The sequence below is a fragment of the Oncorhynchus mykiss genome, chromosome 3 (genome assembly GCF_013265735.2).
Source record: "Oncorhynchus mykiss isolate Arlee chromosome 3, USDA_OmykA_1.1, whole genome shotgun sequence".
NCBI classification, from domain to species: Eukaryota; Metazoa; Chordata; class Actinopteri; order Salmoniformes; family Salmonidae; genus Oncorhynchus; species Oncorhynchus mykiss.
The window spans coordinates 23,262,662-23,284,626 of record NC_048567.1 but is presented as its reverse complement, the minus strand read 5'-3'; the positions used below and the strand labels follow the sequence as shown (position 1 = coordinate 23,284,626).

The 21,965-nt window shown below is 47.3% G+C and overlaps 1 protein-coding gene across 8 annotated transcripts in view; it reads right to left on the bottom strand.

Annotated features, from left to right (window-relative positions):
• The window catches only part of LOC110514420 (chondroitin sulfate proteoglycan 5), a 54,735-nt gene that overhangs the window by 6,370 nt on the left and 26,400 nt on the right, over positions 1 to 21,965 (bottom strand). For all 8 annotated transcript variants that reach the window (XM_036972424.1, XM_036972426.1, XM_036972428.1 and 5 more), the window contains exon 3: positions 3,391 to 3,579. In XM_036972424.1, the coding sequence (XP_036828319.1) occupies positions 3,391 to 3,579 (189 nt within the window). The remainder of the gene's footprint in view (positions 1 to 3,390; positions 3,580 to 21,965) is intronic.

Genomic DNA, 21,965 nt, shown 5'->3' with positions numbered 1-21,965 from the left:
GGAGGGGACCAGAGACGAGAGGAAGGGAGGACAGGGAGGGGACCAGAGACGAGAGGAAGGGAGGACAGGGAGGGGACCAGAGACGAGAGGAAGGGACGACAGTGAGGGGACCAGAGACGAGAGGAAGGGAGGACAGGGAGGGGACCAGAGACGAGAGGAAGGGAGGACAGGGAGGGGACCAGAGACGAGAGGAAGGGAGGACAGGGAGGGGACCAGAGACGAGAGGAAGGGAGGACAGGGAGGGGACCAGAGACGAGAGGAAGGGAGGACAGGGAGGGGACCAGAGATGAGAGGAAGGGAGGACAGGGAGGGGACCAGAGACGAGAGGAAGGGAGGACAGGGAGGGGACCAGAGACGAGAGGAAGGGAGGACAGGGAGGGGACCAGAGACGAGAGGAAGGGAGGACAGGGAGGGGACCAGAGACGAGAAGAAGGGAGGACAGGGAGGGGACCAGAGATGAGAGGAAGGGAGAACAGGGAGGGGACCAGAGACGAGAGGAAGGGAGGACAGGGAGGGGACCAGAGATGAGAGGAAAGGAGGACAGGGAGGGGACCAGAGACGAGAGGAAGGGAGGACAGGGAGGGGACCAGAGACGAGAGGAAGGGAGGACAGGGAGGGGACCAGAGACGAGAGGAAGGGAGGACAGGGAGGGGACCAGAGATGAGAGGAAGGGAGGACAGGGAGGGGACCAGGGAGAACAGGTAAAAGAGGATTAAACGAGGAGGAAAGTAGGAGTGGTCACATTGTGGAGGAAAAGGTGAGTGTCGATGGGGAGGGGGAGATTGAAAAAGAGGATGCAGCGAGAGGTGGAGAGAAGAGAAAAAGAGAGATGAACGGAGAATAGGGAGGGCACAATCAGGGACGAGGGGAAAACAGGGGGCAAAGAAGGTGGGGAGAGGAGGAAGGAGGGAGAGAAAAAGCAAGAGAGAGCAGTGTTAGTTACAGTATAGTGCAAGTGTAAGACTTCAGTTTGCAGATGACAGACAGACAGATACCCTCTGTGATGCAACAAATCAGCTGTGAATCAAAAGTAGACTATAGCTATTTCCACTGAAAGTCAATCCTGGGTTGCATTCAATAGGGCACACTGTATAGCAAAATGTTTTGTAACTGAAAACAAAAATGAGAGGTACTTTCCAAACAGGCAACAATGACTCACCATTGACCTAACATTGAAGCACTGTGATTCACTTTGTGTACCCAATTAAAAACTTGGAGAAACTTGATATCCAAAACAGACTCCCAAACAGTAATTTGTCATTTTATGTTATTCTCGAAACGTCTGCTGGCTGGAAAGAGTTTCTCAGTTTCTCTGTCTCTTCTCGATCTCTTCTCGATCTCCTTCTCTCCCTCTCCTCATCATATCCATAGTTAAACTGAAGTAGACCCATCAGTTCCTACTATTGTCTGACTGAGATGCCGCGCCAACATTTATATTTAATGAGTTCATATGACAGGCCAATCAAAGCTCAAGTAATGAGGAGGGAGAGTGTGCTAGAGAGATGGAGTAGATAAATAAATAAATAGGGAGACAGAAAGAAGTTGACAATATTTATTATTATTATTTTAATGATGTTAATATTGAAATCTCCAAAGTAAGCTTTGGCAATACATACATTGTTATATCATGCCAATAAAGCAAATTGAATTTCATTGAAAGGAGGATACTACAGGGCTGAGAGAGAGAGAGAGAGAGAGAGAGAGAGAGAGAGAGAGAGAGAGAGAGAGAGAGAGAGAGAGAGAGAGAGAGAGAGAGAGAGAGAGAGAGAGAGAGAGAGAGAGAGAGAGAGAGAGAGAGAGAGAGAGAGAGAGAGAGAGAGAGAGAGAGAGAGAGAGAGAGAGAGAGAGAGAGAGAGAGAGAGAGAGAGAGAGAGAGAGAGAGAGAGAGAGAGAGAGTGGTTTCTAAGCCGTGGCCCAGGAGAAAAGGGACTAAAGCCAGGGTGTGTCAGTTTTAATCTGGCTCTTCAGCCAGAACACACTCTCCTCTCTGCAAAGATAACGTTACCTGCATCTCTCTCTCTCTCTGTCCTCTGCCATTCACTTTCTGCCACTCTTGTCACCCCTCTCGCTTTCTCTCTCTTTCCCTCCCTCAATCCCTACTCTTTTTCCTTCCCTTTCTCCCCCTTCCTCCCATTCATGACCTCTCTCTTTCCCCACCTTCCCCAGCACCTCTCTCCCTCCATCTCTCTCTCGCTCCATCTTTCTCTCTGCCTCTCTCTCTGACAGGGAAGCATACCTCATCTTGACTGCAGCAGATGGAGGGAGAGAGAGGTGGGCGTCTCATGTATACATGAGCCTCATCAGCAGTGTCCTATACACGCGTGCACACGCGTGCGCACGCACGCACACACACTCACACCCTCAGGTCGCACAGCTGTATGTAGGTCAACTTCATCTCCCCTGCCTTGTCTCCCCTCCCCTCTCATACACTCCTGATCAGACTGCCCTACTTTCAGCTGGAGCCAGAGCAGCAATGACATCACTATTTTCAGCTAGCACCGTGCGCTAGGCATCAGCACGCTATCCACCGCACTGACTGCTCCATTTTCCTTCATCATCATCATAATGCTAACATCATCATCCTCAGCTAAGAAATGTGCATTACTGATGGAAGCATCCACATTCATCCACCCTCCTACATGACTTCACTGTTGCTAGGCAAAACGACCAGCGAAGGCGTTCTATCTATCCTCATCCTGTTCTCTTTCAATGCAAACTCAATCCCTCCCTTTTTCTCTCTCTCTCTCTCTTTCTCTCTGCTTTATCTTTTCTCTCTTTCTGCGTTTCTTCTCTCATCTATCTTGTCATCGTGTTTTCCGCCCCCTCCTCTTCCTCCGCATTCCTTCATTGTCTCCTTCGCTCATTTAATATCCTCCCCCCTTTATCTGATCCATCCAATTCTCCCCCTCTGTCTGTTCTGTCTATCGCCTCTTCTTGTTTGTGACCCATCCCCCATTCTCCTCTTTCCAGTCCAGCCTCCCTCCCTCCCTCCCTCCCTCCCTCCCTCCCTCCCTCCCTCCCTCCCTCCCTCCCTCCCTCCCTCCCTCCCTCCCTCCCTCTCAGCCTCTTCTCTCGAATACTAAATATGATCATTTTAAAAAGTGCTAGAAATGCTAAGCTTTGTTGATAGTGAGTGTGATTTAAAAAAAATTCACATACATATGCTGTGAGAATACAAGAGCTCAAATATCTTTCTATCTGCTGCCTGGTTTTTCTAGTCCATAAGCTCACCTGCATTTGCACAGCCAGTTTTCCATGGGTTCTATGATCTCTGGTTGCTCTGCCTGGTTTTTCCTGGTTTTCTTACACCTTTGTGCTAACTGGTTTTATCTGGCCCATAGACTCCCCTATATTTGTGCAGGTTTCCCCAGGCCCCCGCTGTAAGCTTACCTGCGTTTGCGCAGCTTGCTGTTCTCGGTCTTGAGCACGTGGAGCTTCTTGGCGAAGCAGACGATGATCATGAAGAGCAGCAGCACCATGAGGGCCGACGCCCCGATGGTCAGACACAGCACCTGGAACTCTGTCACCACCGACTCACAGCGGGAACCCTTGTGCCAGATGTAGTCCTGGGCATTACACCTGCATGGAGACGGAGGGACGGAGAGAGAGAGGGGAGCAAAAATAATAAGAAGAAGAAAGAGGAAGAACAGGAAGACGAAGATGAAGACGAAGAGGGGAAGTAGTAGTAGTGGAAACAATGAGGCGTGTGTAATGGAATACGGAGAGGAGAGAGAAGGGCAGCCAGGGAAAGATATGGTGACAGATAAAATGGCCAGATAAGGGAAGAGTGGAGAGAGGCCATGAGAGGAGGGTAAAGGAAATAAATCAAGGATGGAGAGAAAAGAAGGGCGGGTGAGAAATGGAAGAGGGTTTATTTACCAAATAGAACACTTCAACAAAATTGTGTGTGTGTGTGTGTATCTCTGTCTGTGTGTGTGTGCAGGCTCTAAATGGTTTAGATTAGGGTGAGAGCAGTACCACCGTGTCATTCATAGTTCAAGCTTGAATGGTTGGCACACATTTACATCCAGTTTGCTCTGTTTAAGAAAATCAAGAATTTCTGTTTATAACTATCCCAAGTGCTTCATTATGTGAGTCTGAAAGCTTTCAGGGCTGGATTCAATCCGTATCGTGGAAGTATCGTGGACAATCTCAGATTTGTACTTTCTTAATTTTACCTTTATTTAACCCGGTAGGCCAGTTGAGAACAAGTTCTCATTTACAACTGCGACCTGGCCAAGATAAAGCAAAGCAGTGCCACAAAAACAACAAGACAGAGATACACATTGGCAAACGTTCGATCATACAACACAATAGAAAAATCTATGCGGGAACATTGTCTTTCAATTTAAATCGAGCTGTATCGCGGACCTTCCACGATACAGATGAAATCCAGCCCTGAATGTGGGGTCTAAAAAATGCTCTTCAACATCCCACATATGCAGCCGTGTATATCATTTATGGAAGTGAAATTTCAACTCTTAGTCTAAAACAGACTCTCAGATGCCTTAATTAAGTGTCACCAGCAGGCCGTCAACATGGCTCTATTTGAAGGGATAATGTGATCACTCTGTCAGAGAAGAAAATAGAAAAAAACTAAGAGCCAGAGGCTGTTTTCCACACACGCACGCACACACACACACACACTTCCCGCCATCTGAGCCCTAGACTCTTTTTTTCTCCAGTTTGCCAGTGTACGGTTTCCGCCTGGGGACAAAAATGACAGAGGCAGATGGCTTTTTCTGCTGACTATCTGGCATCTGAATATCTCAGTTCTTAACAAGACTGGAACCTTACTAACCAAATGTGCTGCTTCACATGCTTGTAACCACTACGAGAATGAGTTGTATGGCATGTTGCATAAGAAGACATAGACTCTATAAACTAGGTCGATCACAATGGTTACAAGGGGAAATGGTAATGTCTCTCACTGCTTATAACTTGAATGAAACCACAGTAACCAGATACTATGTATATTCCTGCTGCTACTGTATCTAGAACCTAAAAGGGTTGTTTGGTTGTTCCCACAGGAGAACCCTTTGAAGAACCCTTTTTGGTTCCAGGTAGAACCCTTAGGTTCCAGGTTGAATATCTGCACGTGGATTTTACGGGGAAATCACCACTTACGGATGGACTCACATTCACTTGGAAGAATTTGAATATGAAGAGCAACATAAATGCACCTCTCCCTTCCCCTGTTCCCCAAACACAGGCCAAGAGACCTACAGACTCACACAGATGAATGTAAATGCGCAGTACGAATGGAGGTGTGAGTATGGCCTTTGAGATTCACAGTTTCAATTCAGCCCAGTAAGCGGGTGATTGGGGGCTCGGTTCCTTACAGCACCACTTCCTGCATCCTGCCCCTTTTCTGTCTGAGCTGAACGTGCCAACCGAGGAGCATTGGCTCCGTGCCAGGGTACCAGGGTACCCTCCGTGCCAGAGTACTGTATGTTGGCACAAAGAGGTGGTTTATATAGGAAAGAGAGAGAGAGTAAATTTAAGAAGAGGGTAAGGAGGATGGTTGGTTGCCATGGTGATCCAGCTGAGTCACACAAGAAGCAGATGCAGCACTGACATGTAATTCCACCGCACCCACACACGCACACGCACACACACACACACACACACACACACACACACACACACACACACACACACACACACACACACAGCTCTCATGAGACTCTCTCTCGCTTAGTAATCTCTTTATTTCTCATTCTCAATGTCCTCTTACTCCCTCCTTTATCACTCTGCCCCTTGAGTTTCTCCATCGCTCTAATTTATCACTGATTTACCACCTCTTCTTCTCCTCCTCCCACTATCCTTATGTCTCTCTCTCCCCTTCCGCTCTCCTGCTCTTTGCCAGCTGCCTCCAGCAGAGTGTAATCTTGTTTCCATTTAGCTGACTGACTTTGGTTTCGACATCATTTAAATGGTGTCCTAAAACAGCAGTCCTAAAAACCCTACAATTTGGCTTAAAGATTTTGGTTGCAAGTTTTCTCAAGTGTTAAAATCAAACCGAAACAATCCAACTGAAATAAACCCAGTAGAAACATTCACCATGGCTCTTTGTATGTTTTACCTTAAAAGGCTTGGCTCTTGCTATGCTTGGTTCTCTCTCTCTCTGAGCTCCTCGTTTAAACACTCACGACTCCCACAGCTTTACCCTAACCAGTTACCCAGTGTAACCACAGAGCCTTCCCTCCTTACCCCATCATGAACTCAATTAAGATTTACCACAACCCCCAATCGCCACCAAATACAGCCCTCTAACCCAGCGACACAATGGAATTACCCGAACCTGAGCCACATCACAAATCCCCTCAATATTAACTTGATTAGGCTTGTAAAGGCTGCTCGACTGCCAACTCCCCCGGGATAGATACCCTAACCTGGCCAAGAGGAGGGGGGCACAGATGGGACGCCCCCCTACTGGGAGGCCCCCCACAGTGTTGTGGGGTGAGGTTGACGGGGGATGAGGGTGAGGGATAGGAAGGAAGGGGGGTTGGGGGCAGTTTAGTGGGGGGTACTGTACAAAGGGAAGGAGAACGAGGGATAATGAAAGGGTAATGGAGGGTAAATGGAGGGGAGGATCAGCAACGTTAATCAGAGCCCAGCATGACTGTCACAACATTGAGCAGTGTTTCCCCTAGTTTAACAACTAGAGCCCCAGCTTAGTCGACCCCCGAATCGATACTAAAATAGTAAATTGAAACTCATTTAATTGACAAATGAAGGTGTGGAAAGTCATTAGGTGGGTTGCACCATGACCGGGAAAATGTTATCGATAGAGGAAACAAATCAGTCAAACTATCTCCCATATGCCTCCACTGGCAATACAAAACCCATTACCCTGCTGGGTAACGCTTTACTTGACCCCTAGCGTCATAACACATTATGACACGGCCATAACCATTTCATAACAGCTGACATAACTTGTTATAGCCTGCCATAATATGGTCATAACACTGTCATGACAAATACATTTAGACCTGTTGTGATATATATTGCGTTATTTTATTTTATGACACCTACATAAGAGTGCCAAAACTCACTCCATTACACCATAGCTGACTTGCCAACAGTATTTTTATGTTATATAATATTTTCAGAAATTGGCCATATTAAATTATAATTGTAATTGCGCACACATTGATGTCAGACATGCACCTACCCCAATAGTATGTTGCTGATGACTGGGATGAATGTAGGAGTAGATTTCCAGAGCAGGACAAGACACCCTCTTTTTAACTGATGACTGACACAAGGGCATGTACGTGATAGGCCTATGGTTATAATCCTTAATCCAAGGAAAGTGACGCAGGATGGTCATAATGCTACACGACAGTGTCATAAAGTGTATTTCTTTAGTCCAAGTAAAGTGACGCAGGATGGTCATAATGCTACACGACAGTGTCATAAAGTGTATTTCTTTAGTCCAAGTAAAGTGACGCAGGATGGTCGTAATGCTACACGACAGTGTCATAAAGTGACGCAGGATGGTCATAATGCTACACGACAGTGTCAAAAAGTGTATTTCTTTAGTCCAAGTAAAGTGACACAGGATGGTCATAATGCTACACGACAGTGTCATAAAGTGTATTTCTTTAGTCCAAGTAAAGTGACGCAGGATGGTCATAATGCTACACGACAGTGTCAAAAAGTGTATTTCTTTAGTCCAAGTAAAGTGACGCAGGATGGTCATAATGCTACACGACAGTGTCATAAAGTGACGCAGGATGGTCATAATGCTACACGACAGTGTCATAAAGTGTATTTCTTTAGTCCAAGTAAAGTGACGCAGGATGGTCGTAATGCTACACGACAGTGTCATAAAGTGACGCAGGATGGTCATAATGCTACACGACAGTGTCAAAAAGTGTATTTCTTTAGTCCAAGTAAAGTGACACAGGATGGTCATAATGCTACACGACAGTGTCAAAAAGTGTATTTCTTTAGTCCAAGTAAAGTGACGCAGGATGGTCATAATGCTACACGACAGTGTCATAAAGTGTATTTCTTTAGTCCAAGTAAAGTGACGCAGGATGGTCATAATGCTACACGACAGTGTCAAAAAGTGTATTTCTTTAGTCCAAGTAAAGTGACGCAGGATGGTCATAATGCTACACGACAGTGTCATAAAGTGTATTTCTTTAGTCCAAGTAAAGTGACGCAGGATGGTCATAATGCTTCACGACAGTGTCATAAAGTGACGCAGGATGGTCATAATGCTACACGACAGTGTCATAAAGTGTATTTCTTTAGTCCAAGTAAAGTGACGCAGGATGGTCATAATGCTACACGACAGTGTCATAAAGTGACGCAGGATGGTCATAATGCTACACGACAGTGTCATAAAGTGTATTTCTTTAGTCCAAGTAAAGTGACACAGGATGGTCATAATGCTACACGACAGTGTCATAAAGTGTATTTCTTTAGTCCAAGTAAAGTGACGCAGGATGGTCGTAATGCTACACGACAGTGTCATAAAGTGTATTTCTTTAGTCCAAGTAAAGTGACGCAGGATGGTCATAATGCTACACGACAGTGTCATAAAGTGTATTTCTTTAGTCCAAGTAAAGTGACACAGGATGGTCATAATGCTACACGACAGTGTCATAAAGTGACGCAGGATGGTCCTAATTTCTCTTGACGGTGTCATAAAGTGTATTTTCTACAAGTTCTTTAAGATACGACAAAAGAATGATGACTGTAAAGAAATCATTACTACAACAACAATATATTTAAGGAACCCATTTTCAAAAAGGAAACTTCTTCGCAGGGAAAAATACATTTGAATAAATGTGGGTTTTGACACTCTTCAAAAGTATGTGGACACCTGCTCGACAAACATCTCATTCCTAAATCATGGGCATTAATATGGAGTTGCTCCCCCGTTTGCTGCTATAACAGTTGGGATGTTGGAACAGTGGGGACTTCCATTCAGCTACAAAAGCATTAGTGAAGTCGGGCACTGATGTTGGGCAATTAGACCTGGCTTGCAGTCGGTGTTACAATTCATCCCAAAAGTGTTCGATGGGGTTGAGGTCAAGGCTCTGTGCAGGCCATTCAAGTTCTTCCACATCAATCTTGACAAACCAATTGCTATTTAAAAAAAATATATGTTACCCCCATTTTCGATCTTGTCTCATCGCTGCAACTCCCCAACGGACTCGGGAGAGGCAAAGTTCGAGTCATGCGTCCTCCGAAACATGACTCGCCAAAACGCACTTCTTAACACCTGCCGGTTAACCTGTAAGCCAGCTGCACCAATGTGTCAGAGGAAACACAGTTCAACTGAAGACCAAAGTCAGCCCACCACAAGGAGTCACCAGAGCACAATGTGCCAAGAAAGCCCCCCCGGCCAGACCCTTCCCTAACCCGGGCAATTGTGCGCCGCCCTATGGGACTCCCAGTCACAGCCGGTTGTGACACAACCTGGGATCGAACCTGGGTCTGCAGTGACACCTCAAGCACTTTGGTGCAGTGCCTTAGACCGCTGTGCCCCTCGGGAGGCCTCGACTAACCATTTCTGTATGGACCTTGCTTTGTGAACTGGGGCATTGTCATGTTGAAACAGGAAAGGGCCTTCCCCAAACTGTTGCCACAAATTTGTCAAATTTGTCAAAAAAGTCTAGAATGTCACTGTATGCTGTCGCGTTAAGATTTCCTTTCACTGGAACTAAGGGGTCTAGGCCGAACCATGGAAAACAGCCCCAGACCATTATTCTTCCTCCACCAAACTCTACAGTTGGCACTATGCATTGGGGCAGGTAGCGTTCTCCTGGCATCCACCAAACCCAGATTCATCCGTCGGACTGCCAGATGGTGAAGCGTGATTCATCACTCCAGAGAACGCGTTTCCACTGCTCCAGAGTCCAATAGCGGCGAGCTTTACACCACTCCAGCCGACGCTTGGCATTGCGCATGGTGATCTTAGGCTTGTGTGCGGCTGCTCGGCCATGGAAACCCATTTCATGAAGCTCCCAACAGACAGTTCTTGCGCTGACGTTGCTTCCAGAAGCAGTTTGGAGCTTGGTAGTGAGTGTTGCAACTGAGGTCAGATCATTTTTACGCGCTACGTGCTTCAGCACTCGACGGTCACATTCTGTGAGCTTGTGTGGCTTACCACTTCGCGTCTGAGCCGTTGTTGCTCCTAGATGTTTTCACTTCACAATGACAATACTTACAATTGACTGGGGCAGCTCTAGCAGGGCAGAAATTTGACGAACTGTCTTGTTGGAAAGGTGGCATCCTATGACGGTGCCACGTTGAAAGTCAATGAGCTCTTCATTAAGGCCATTCTACTGCAAATGTTTGTCTATGGAGATTGCATGGCCGTGTGCTCGATTTATACACCTGTCAGCAACTGGTGTGGCTGAAATCCACTAATTTCAAGGGGTGTCCACATACATGTGTATATAAAGTGAATGTCACAGGTGTAAATATATGGATCATGACAGTGTTATGACCGTATTATTACAGGTTATGACCGTGTCATAACAGGTTTTGACGCTAGATGTCAAGTAAAGTGTTACCAAATACCGTCCTCCCCATAGTGTGATAACAATGCCATGAACCCTAATTTGAAATACCTGTAGTACAGGGGTGTCAAAGTCAAATGGACGGAGGGCCAAATAAAAAAATCAGCTACAAGACGAGGGCCGGACTGTTCGAATGTTCATTGAAAATTTTTTAAATGACGCATATAGTCTAGTGAACCTAATTGAACCTACTGAAAACCTAACAAATATATTACAATATGATCAGATAAATAAAGCAATATTTTCTTATGGCTCTGTCAGTAATCTTTAATTTTCAACAGACACAAAAGACAAATTTCCTTTATATGTTATGGTGAGTGAATGAGGACCCAAAAGCGAACTAACTTAAACAGAGCTTCTTTAATAACCAAACATAGGTAGGCTCAGATAGACCGGCAGATTCCGACAGGACAGGACAAGGTTACAGCAAACATGACGATAGTCTGGCTCAGGCATGAAACACAAACAAGAATCCGACAAGGACAGGAACAGAAACAGAGAGAGATATAGGGACCTAATCAGAGGGAAAAAGGGAACAGGTGGGAAACGGGGTGAATGGGTAGTTAGAGGAGACAAGGAACAGCTGGGAGAAAGCGGGGGAGAAAAGGTAACCTAACAACGACCAGCAGAGGGAGACAGGGTGAAGGGAAAGGACAGAGACAAGACACAACATGACAGTACCCCCCCACTCACCGAGCGCCTCCTGGCGCACTCGAGGAGGAAACCTGGCGGCAACGGAGGAAATCCTCGATCAGCGCACGGTCCAGCACGTCCCGAGAGGGAACCCAACTCCTCTCCTCAGGACCGTACCCCTCCCAATCGACAAGGTACTGGTGACCACGGCCCCGAGGACGCATGTCCAAAATCCTGCGGACCCTGTAGATGGGTGCGCCCTCGACAAGGATGGGGGGGGGGGGGGGAAGACGAGCGGGGGCGCGAAGAACGGGCTTAATACAAGAGACATGGAAGACCGGGTGGACGCGACGAAGGTATCGCGGAAGAAGAAGTCGAACTGCGACAGGATTAATGACCCGAGAAATACGGAACGGACCAATGAACCGCGGGGTCAACTTGCGAGAAGCCGTCTTAAGGGGAAGGTTCTGAGTGGAGAGCCAAACTCTCTGACCGCGACAATATCTAGGACTCTTAGTTCTACGCTTATTAGCAGCCCTCACAGTCTGCGCCCTATAACGGCAAAGTGCAGACCTGACCCTCTTCCAGGTGCGCTCGCAACGTTGGACAAAAGCCTGAGCGGAGGGGACGCTGGACTCGGCGAACTGAGATGAGAACAGCGGAGGCTGGTACCCGAGGCTACTCTGAAAAGGAGATAGCCCGGTCGCAGACGAAGGAAGCGAGTTGTGGGCGTATTCTGCCCAGGGGAGCTGTTCTGACCAAGACGCAGGGTTGCGAAAAGAAAGACTGCGTAAGATGCGACCAATAGTCTGATTGGCCCGTTCTGCTTGACCGTTAGACTGGGGGTGAAAGCCGGAAGAGAGACTGACGGAAGCCCCAATCAAACGGCAAAACTCCCTCCAAAATTGAGACGTGAATTGCGGACCTCTGTCCGAAACGACGTCTGACGGAAGGCCATGAATTCTGAAAACATTCTCGATGATGATTTGTGCCGTCTCTTTAGCAGAAGGAAGCTTAGCAAGGGGAATGAAATGAGCCGCCTTAGAGAACCTATCGACAACCGTAAGAATAACAGTCTTCCCCGCTGACGAAGGCAGTCCGGTGACAAAATCTAAGGCGATGTGAGACCACGGTCGAGAGGGAATAGGAAGCGGCCTGAGACGGCCGGCAGGAGGAGAGTTACCGGACTTAGTCTGCGCGCAGACCGAACAAGCAGCCACGAAACGACGCGTGTCATGCTCCCGGGTGGGCCACCAAAAACGCTGGCGAATGGAAGCAAGCGTACCCCGAACGCCAGGGTGGCCGGCTAACTTGGCAGAGTGAGCCCACTGAAGAACGGCCAGACGAGTAGGAACGGGAATGAAAAGAAGGTTCCTAGGACAAGCGCGCGGCGACGGAGTGTGAGTGAGCGCTTGTTTTACCTGCCTCTCAATTCCCCAGACAGTCAACCCGACAACACGCCCCTCAGGGAGAATCCCCTCGGGGTCAGTGGAGGCTACTGAAGAACTGAAGAGACGAGACAAAGCATCAGGCTTGGTGTTCTTAGAGCCCGGACGATAAGAAATCACAAACTCGAAACGAGCGAAAAACAGCGCCCAACGCGCCTGACGCGCATTAAGTCGTTTGGCAGAACGGATGTACTCAAGGTTCCTATGGTCAGTCCAAACGACAAAAGGAACGGTCGCCCCCTCCAACCACTGTCGCCATTCGCCTAGGGCTAACCGGATGGCGAGCAGTTCGCGGTTACCCACATCATAGTTACGTTCCGACGGCGACAGGCGATGAGAAAAATACGCGCATGGGTGGACCTTGTCGTCAGAGAGGGAGCGCTGAGAAAGAATGGCTCCCACGCCCACCTCTGACGCGTCAACCTCGACAACGAACTGTCTAGAGACGTCAGGTGTAACAAGGATAGGAGCGGATGTAAAACGATTCTTGAGGAGATCAAAAGCTCCCTGGGCGGAAACGGACCACTTAAAGCACGTCTTGACAGAAGTAAGGGCTGTGAGAGGAGCTGCCACCTGACCGAAATTACGGATGAAACGACGATAGAAGTTCGCGAAGCCGAGAAAGCGCTGCAGCTCGACGCGTGACTTAGGGACGGGCCAATCAATGACAGCTTGGACCTTAGCGGGATCCATCTTAATGCCTTCAGCGGAAATAACAGAACCGAGAAATGTGACGGAGGGGGCATGAAAAGTGCACTTCTCAGCCTTCACAAAAAGACAATTCTCTAAAAGGCGCTGGAGGACACGTCGAACGTGCTGAACATGAATCTGGAGTGACGGTGAAAAAATCAGGATATCGTCAAGGTAAACGAAAACAAAGATGTTCAGCATGTCTCTCAGGACATCATTGACTAATGCCTGAAAGACAGCTGGAGCGTTAGCGAGGCCGAAAGGAAGGACCCGGTATTCAAAGTGCCCTAACGGAGTGTTAAACGCCGTCTTCCACTCGTCCCCCTCCCTGATGCGCACGAGATGGTAAGCGTTACGAAGGTCCAACTTAGTGAAAAACCTGGCTCCCTGCAGGATCTCGAAGGCTGAAGACATAAGAGGAAGCGGATAACGATTCTTAACTGTTATGTCATTCAGCCCTCGATAATCTATGCAGGGGCGCAGAGACCCGTCCTTCTTCTTGACAAAAAAAAACCCCGCTCCGGCGGGAGAGGAGGAGGGGACTATGGTACCGGCGTCAAGAGCTACAGACAAATAATCCTCGAGAGCCTTACGTTCGGGAGCCGACAGAGAGTATAGTCTACCCCGTGGGGGAGTGGTTCCCGGAAGGAGATCAATACTACAATCATACGACCGGTGTGGAGGAAGAGAGGTGGCCCTGGACCGACTGAACACCGTGCGCAGATCGTGATATTCCTCCGGCACCCCTGTCAAATCACCAGGCTCCTCCTGTGAAGAAGAGACAGAGGAAACAGGAGGGATAGCAGACATTAAACATTTCACATGACAAGAGACGTTCCAGGAGAGGATAGAATTACTAGACCAATTAATGGAAGGATTATGACAAACTAGCCAGGGATGGCCCAAAACAACAGGTGTAAAAGGTGAACGAAAAATCAAAAAAGAAATGGTTTCGCTATGATTACCAGAAACAGTGAGGGTTAAAGGTAGCGTCTCACGCTGAATCCTGGGGAGAGGACTACCATCCAGGGCGAACAAGGCCGTGGACTCCCTTAACTGTCTGAGAGGAATGTCATGTTCCCGAGCCCAGGTCTCGTCCATAAAACAGCCCTCCGCCCCAGAGTCTATTAAGGCACTGCAGGAAGCTGACGAACCGGTCCAGCGTAGATGGACCGACAAGGTAGTGCAGGATCTTGAAGGAGAGACAGGAGTAGTAGCGCTCACCAGTAGCCCTCCGCTTACTGATGAGCTCTGGCTTTTACTGGACATGAAGTGACAAAATGACCAGCAGAACCGCAATAGAGACAGAGGCGGTTGGTGATTCTCCGTTCCCTCTCCTTAGTCGAGATGCGGATACCTCCCAGCTGCATAGGCTCAGCTCCCGAGCCGGCAGAGGAAGATGGTAGTGATGCGGAGAGGGGGGCAACGGAGAACGCGAGCTCCTTTCCACGAGCTCGGTGACGCAGATCAACCCGTCGCTCAATGCGAATAGCGAGTTCAATCAGGGAATCCACGCTGGAAGGGACCTCCCGGGAGAGAATCTCATCCTTTACCTCTGCGCGGAGACCCTCCAGAAAACGAGCGAGCAAAGCCGGCTCGTTCCAGCCACTGGAGGCAGCAAGAGTGCGAAACTCAATAGAGTAGTCTGTTATGGATCGATTACCTTGACATAGGGAAGACAGGGCCCTGGAAGCCTCCTCCCCAAAAACAGATCGATCAAAAACCCGTATCATCTCCTCCTTAAAGTCCTGATACTGGTTAGTACACTCAGCCCTTGCCTCCCAGATTGCCGTGCCCCACTCACGAGCCCGTCCAATAAGGAGAGATATGACGTAGGCGACACGAGCAGTGCTCCTGGAGTAAGTGTTGGGCTGGAGAGAAAACACAATATCACACTGGGTGAGGAACGAGCGGCATTCAGTGGGCTCCCCAGAGTAACACGGCGGGTTATTGATTCTGGGCTCCGGAGATTCGAAAGCCCTGGAAGTGGCCGGTGGATCGAGGCGGAGATGGTGAACCTGTTCTGTGAGGTTGGAGACTTGGGTGGCCAGGGTCTCAACGGCATGTCGAGCAGCAGACACTTCCTGCTCGTGTCTGCCTAGCATCGCTCCCTGGATCCCGACGGCTGAGTGGAGAGGATCCGAAGTCGCTGGGTCCATTCTTGGTCGGATTCTTCTGTTATGGTGAGTGAATGAGGACCCAAAAGCGAACTAACTTAAACAGAGCTTCTTTAATAACCAAACATAGGTAGGCTCAGATAGACCGGCAGATTCCGACAGGACAGGACAAGGTTACAGCAAACATGACGATAGTCTGGCTCAGGCATGAAACACAAACAAGAATCCGACAAGGACAGGAACAGAAACAGAGAGAGATATAGGGACCTAATCAGAGGGAAAAAGGGAACAGGTGGGAAACGGGGTGAATGGGTAGTTAGAGGAGACAAGGAACAGCTGGGAGAAAGCGGGGGAGAAAAGGTAACCTAACAACGACCAGCAGAGGGAGACAGGGTGAAGGGAAAGGACAGAGACAAGACACAACATGACATTATATAAATATCCCCATAACATGAACATTAAATGAAAGAAACCGGTATTCAAGGCACCATCAGTAGACTATATTTTCTATTTTAGCAAAAGTGGGCTAAATTTACTTCAAAGAAAAAACAATAATAGCAATTTTCTATCATCCACTCAACTGAAATATTTTTAAAATATAATTGGATTGAAATACAAAAAAATAAAGTGCAAAAATCTATTAATCAAAAACAACACTTTGTTTAAGGAGAAGTAACATGCAGTGAAAACAAATATTAAATTTTAACTTTTAAACTTGAACTGAGTAAAAACTCTAAATATGTGATTGCACAGTAATGTTCACTTGTTTGAGGTTGAGGGTGATACTTGGTGGTGTCCCATCTTTTCCACAAGTTCATCAATGTTCGGGGTAAGGCTCTGAGCTGAAGAAATCCTCAGAATTGAGTGGAGGTGTTCAGCAGTAAGTCGACTTCTGTGTGATGTTTTGTTCAGGTTCATCAAAGAAAACAGTTGTTCACACAGGTATGTGCTGCCAAACATAGACAACGTTTGAGCAGCCTGGATGCGCAGCTGGGGCATTGTGCCGGGGAGGAAACGGGCAAACTCCGCAGCACCCACTGCCGCATATTTTTCCCTCAGTGCATCATTGCATTGGAGGTCAATCAACTCCATTTGGAGGTTTGGTGGTGAGCTTTCCACGTCAACAGCAAATGGGTTACCGAGCAGTTCCAACCTGCTTTTTTGTGCTTCAAAGTCAGCAAATCGGCGTCGAAAGTCAGTGGTAAGCATACCTATTTTATCAGCCAACTGTGTGCTCGGGAACGCACTGGTAGAGAGCTTCTCTTTCATGGTCTGGCAGCTGGGAAAGTGGCTCAAATTTTCTTTCCGCATCTGCGTCTCCCACAGAGTCAGTTTGGTTTTAAATGCCTTCACTGTACTGTACATATCAGAGATGACACGATCCCGACCCTGCAGCTGCAAGTTTATTGCATTCAGATGACTCGTAATGTCACACAGAAAAGCCATTTCACACAGAAACATTTCGTCTCGGAGTTGTGTTGTGTCTTTCCCTTTGCTGTCCAAGAATAGACAAATCTCCTCACGAAGCTCGAAACATCTTTGAAGCACCTTTCCCTGGCTTAGCCATCGCACCTCTGTGTGATAAGGCAAATCACCATGCTCCGTTTCTAACTCCGTCAGAAATGCCTTGAACTGGCGGTGATTCAAACCTTTGGCTCTGATAAAGTTAACTGTGCGCGTGATGATGCTCATTACATGCTCCATTTTCAAGGCTTTACCGCACAACGCTTCCTGGTGTATGATACAATGATAAGCTGTCAGCTCACCTGTCGCGTTTTCCTCTTGCATCTTTTCCCGTATCTTCGCCACCAGTCCGCTCCTGTGTCCACACATCGCAGGTGCTCCGTCGGTTGTCAAACCCACGAGTTTTTCCCAAGGCAGCTCCATCTCATTTACACATCTTGACACCTCTTCATACAAATCATGCCCCGTAGTTGTGCCATGCATAGGACGTAAAGCCAAAAACTCCTCTGTCACGCTTAGGCTGGAGTCCACTCCGCGGATGAAAATTGACAACTGGGCAATGTCAGAAATGTCGGTGCTCTCATCCACAGCCAAGGAATATGCAATAAAATCTTTTCCCTTTTTCACAAGCTGCTCTTTTAGATTGATGGACAACTGGTCTACTCTCTCGGCAATGGTGTTTCTGCTCAGACTCACATTTAAAAAGAGTTGCCTTTTTTCTGGGCAAACTTCGTCACATACTTTAATCATGCAGTTTTTGATGAAATCCCCCTCCGTAAATGGCCGGGCTGATTTAGCGATCTCTTCTGCCAAAATAAAACTGGCCTTGACAGCAGCCTGGCCTTGTGATTTGGCTTTTTTGAACAGAGCCTGTCGAGATTTGAGGCCTCGTTTTAATTCCTCTGCCTTTTGTAGCCTTTGTTCCATGTCCATATTCTTGTTTTTGTCCGCGTGTTTCGTTTCATAATGTCGTCTCAGATTATACTCTTTCAGTACCGCCACACTTTCTCCACACAGAAGACACACAGGTTTTCCAGCTACCTTCGTGAACATATACTCCGACTCCCACCTTGTTTGAAACCCCCGGTTCTCAGTATCCACCTTCCGTTTTGCCATTTTTGATGGGTATCTGAAAGTTAATTTTACTGTGATGCTGACGACTGCTGTGCCAATAAATATTGAAATGAAGCAGCCTACTGCTCGGTGCGTCACCTTTGCATTGTGGGAAATGTAGTATTGGTGCGTGTAAAAGATCTGCGGGCTGCCGGCTTGCTGCGGGCCGGTTCTAATAATAAATCAAGATCATCCCAGGGGCCGTAAAAAACCTTCTTGCGGGCCGGATGTGGCCCGCGGGCCTTGACTCTGACATATGTGCTGTAGTACATCTGCCCCATGTTCCATTTAACTGCTGTGTGTGAGTGTGTGCGTGTGTGTGTGTGCGCGTGCGCATGCATGTTTATTTGTGTGTATGCTTGTCATAATGCGACCCAAAATTTGAAATCGCCATGATTACATGGGTCTCCTGGTGGTAATACCTCTTTTTAATTATATCAAGCTGCAGGACACACACACACACTAAAACACAAACACAGCTATGACTGTATATACACACACACACACACACACACACACACACACACACACACACACACACGCACAGTTAATTTAACCTGGCTCGTCCTGATCTGTTTCCATACTGGCAGGCAGGACAAGCTCTGACTCATTTTCTCTCCTTCGGTCCCTCCTACTTTTTCTCTCTTTCTCTGCCATGTCTATCTCCATCCATCTCTCTCTCTCTTTCCCTCCTACACTCCATTTTACAGAGTGTTGTCCTCAGTCCTCCAGCTTTGGGGGTAATTATAAAAATGTTAGCGCTCTCAGGCCATGTCAGTGAGGACAGTAGGGAGAGGTAAACTATTGACAACGTTAGGTAGATCAAACATTCAAATTAGAACCACTTCATATCCAAACCAACGCACACATGCGCACACACACGTGTAGAATGCAAATGCTTACAGTGAACACATACATAGCAGGACATGGCTTTGTCGGTAAACCCCAGAGAGAGATGTGGAGGGCAGACACAACCAACTACTTGTTGGAGTGTGTTATAACAGAGGGCAGACACAACCAACTACTTGTTGGAGTGTGTTATAACAGAGGGCAGACACAACCAACTACTTGTTGGAGTGTGTTATAACAGAGGGCAGACACAACCAACTACTTGTTGGAGTGTGTTATAACAGAGGGCAGACACAACCAACTACTTGTTGGAGTGTGTTATAACAAAGGGCAGAGCCCTTTGCATTCATCCCACTGTAATTCAATTGGGCTGGTGTATGAATCAGCCTCAGTTCACCATTACACACAGACACACACAAACTGGGCTAAAATTGTGCCAGAGCTCCACTGACCCATATTGCTTCTTACTCCAACCTCAGACAGAAGTTGGACTGTCCCTCAGTGTAACACAGATCTTCACTGACTCAGTCCAACAGTCTCGTAGGACAGTGTCATCTAACATGGACTTCTCACAGACATCAAAATCAATGTACTTAGTGCATTGTTTACTGTTTGTTTATGGTTTACTATGATCTCTTTAAGCCCACCAAAGACCTTGTCTTCTATAAGTGCAGTGATAACCATTTACATTTTAGTCATTTTATCAGATGCTCTTATGCAGAGTGACTTACAGAAGCAATTAGGGTTAAGTGCCTTGCTCAAGGGCACATTAACAGACTTTTCAACTAATCGGCTGAGGGATTTCGAACCAGCGATCTTTCGTTTATTGGCCCAACACTCTTAACCACTACCCGCCGCCACATTGCTGTAATATCCTAGTTAAGTTTTATGGGAGTGATTTGCGATATTGCTCTTGGCTTTACAATGATTATAAACCAGTATAAAGGATAAGACCGATCTCTGCAAAGATTGGGCATCTGCCATCTCAATCACACACCTCATCTCTGGCCATTAGGCCTTCTGGGAGATGACCTACTGATGACCTGCCACAGGAAACTGTCAGAGTCAAGAGGTCAGGGTCAAGATCACTGAACAGTTGAACTGTGTAGCTGCACACTGGTAAGAAACTGTGTCTGCGGGGGGAGGAGAACAGAGGGTCATAATGTCATGATTAGGGCCTTGAGTTGGGAGAGGTTCTATTGGGTTCATGGTAAAACCAAAACATATGTGTGTGTTTGTGTGTGTGTGTGTGTGTGTGTGTGTGTGTGTGTGTGTGTGTTTGTTTGTGTGTGTACCTGCATGTGTGTGTGTGTCTCAACTTGAGTGTATGTGCACACATACATTTGTGTGAGCTCTCCTGTCGTGTGAACACCATCCCGTTGGCATGGCGACCCTGACTGTTCGATACATCTGTGCCAGCTCTCATTGCCATCATCATCTCCATCAGCGCTAGTCAGGAGGCGATGGTCATCCAGGGACTAACTACCGCGCATACATTTGCATGCTAATCCACACAGATGTTTGCTAATTTCTGATCTCTCCCTGCTGATTGGTTAGTTCGGTGAGTTACAGGATTATGGGAAATAAATATCTTGGCATAGATCTGCATAATGACCGGCAGAAGGGTTTTTATAACAATGGGTTGGATGAGTTTGGGGAGGAGGGGGTTTTGTTGAAGGAAGGGTCTTAGACAGAGGTACTGCTGTGCCCCTCAACAGTTTAGACATCTAGAGATTTAGTGCTCCATACCATTTAAACTCAAGCTAATACCCGAAATTGAATCAGACATGGGATTTGAAACCCTTTCTGAAACCCAATCTACATATTGGGAAGGTTTCATTTCAAATGCCATTGTTGGGTTCTGATTTCTTGACTTATGAAATCATGAAATATATTTATTCCTTTCACTGAGGGAGAGAGGGTAATTTATAATATTTACATAATGTCAAGCAAGATATGTTATTGTTAGCCATCAGGGATCCTATGGGAGGAGGACAGACACCGTCTGGTACGAGACAACATGACAGCTGTGAGTTGGGGAGGAGTGAGCACTTTGGGGGCAGAGGTCAGGTCAGATGAAGTGAGGAAGAACAGGTATCACAAAGGTTCTGTCAAGCAACAGAGGTGCATTGGCTTTTCAGATGTGTAGGAGACTCAGCATAGGAGAAAGGGTTAAATATCAGTGCTTGTGTGAATATGTCTTTTGTCTGTACTGCTGTTCACAAATGCTCTCCATCCAACCTCACATGAGCTCGAGCTATTTTGCAAGGAGGAATGGGAAAAATTTCCAGTCTCTCGATGTGCAAAACTGATAGAGACATACCCCAAACGACTTACAGCTGTAATCGCAGCAAAAGGTGGCACTACAAAGTATTCTCTTATTCTCTGTCCCCAACGCCCTAGGCGACCAGTTTTGATAGCCTTCAGCCGCACCCTCATACTACTCCTTCTCTGTTCCGCGGGTGATGTGGAGGTAAACCCAGGCCCTGCATGTCCCCAGGCACCCTCATTTGTTGACTTCTGTGATCGAAAAAGCCTTGGTTTCATGCATGTCAACATCAGAAGCCTCCTCCCTAAGTGTGTCTTACTCACTGCTCTAGCACACTCTGCTAACCCTGATGTCCTTGCCGTGTCTGAATCCTGGCTCAGGAAGGCCACCAAAAATTCTGAGATTTCCATACCCAACTATAACATCTTCTGTCAAGATAGAACTGCCAAAGGGGGAGGAGTTGCAGTCTACTGCAGAGATAGCCTGCAAAGTAATGTCATACTTTCCAGGTCCATACCCAAACGGTTCGAACTACTAATTTTGAAAATTACTCTCTCCAGAAATAAGTCTCTCACTGTTGCCGCCTGCTACCGACCCCCCTCAGCTCCCAGCTGTGCCCTGGACACCATTTGTGAATTGATCGCCCCCCATCTAGCTTCAGAGTTTGTTCTGTTAGGTGACCTAAACTGGGATATGCTTAACACCCCGGCAGTCCTACAATCTAAGCTAGATGCCCTCAATCTCACTCAAATCATCAAGGAACCCACCAGGTACAACCCTAACTCTGTAAACAAGGGCACCCTCATTGACGTCATCCTGACCAACTGGCCCTCCA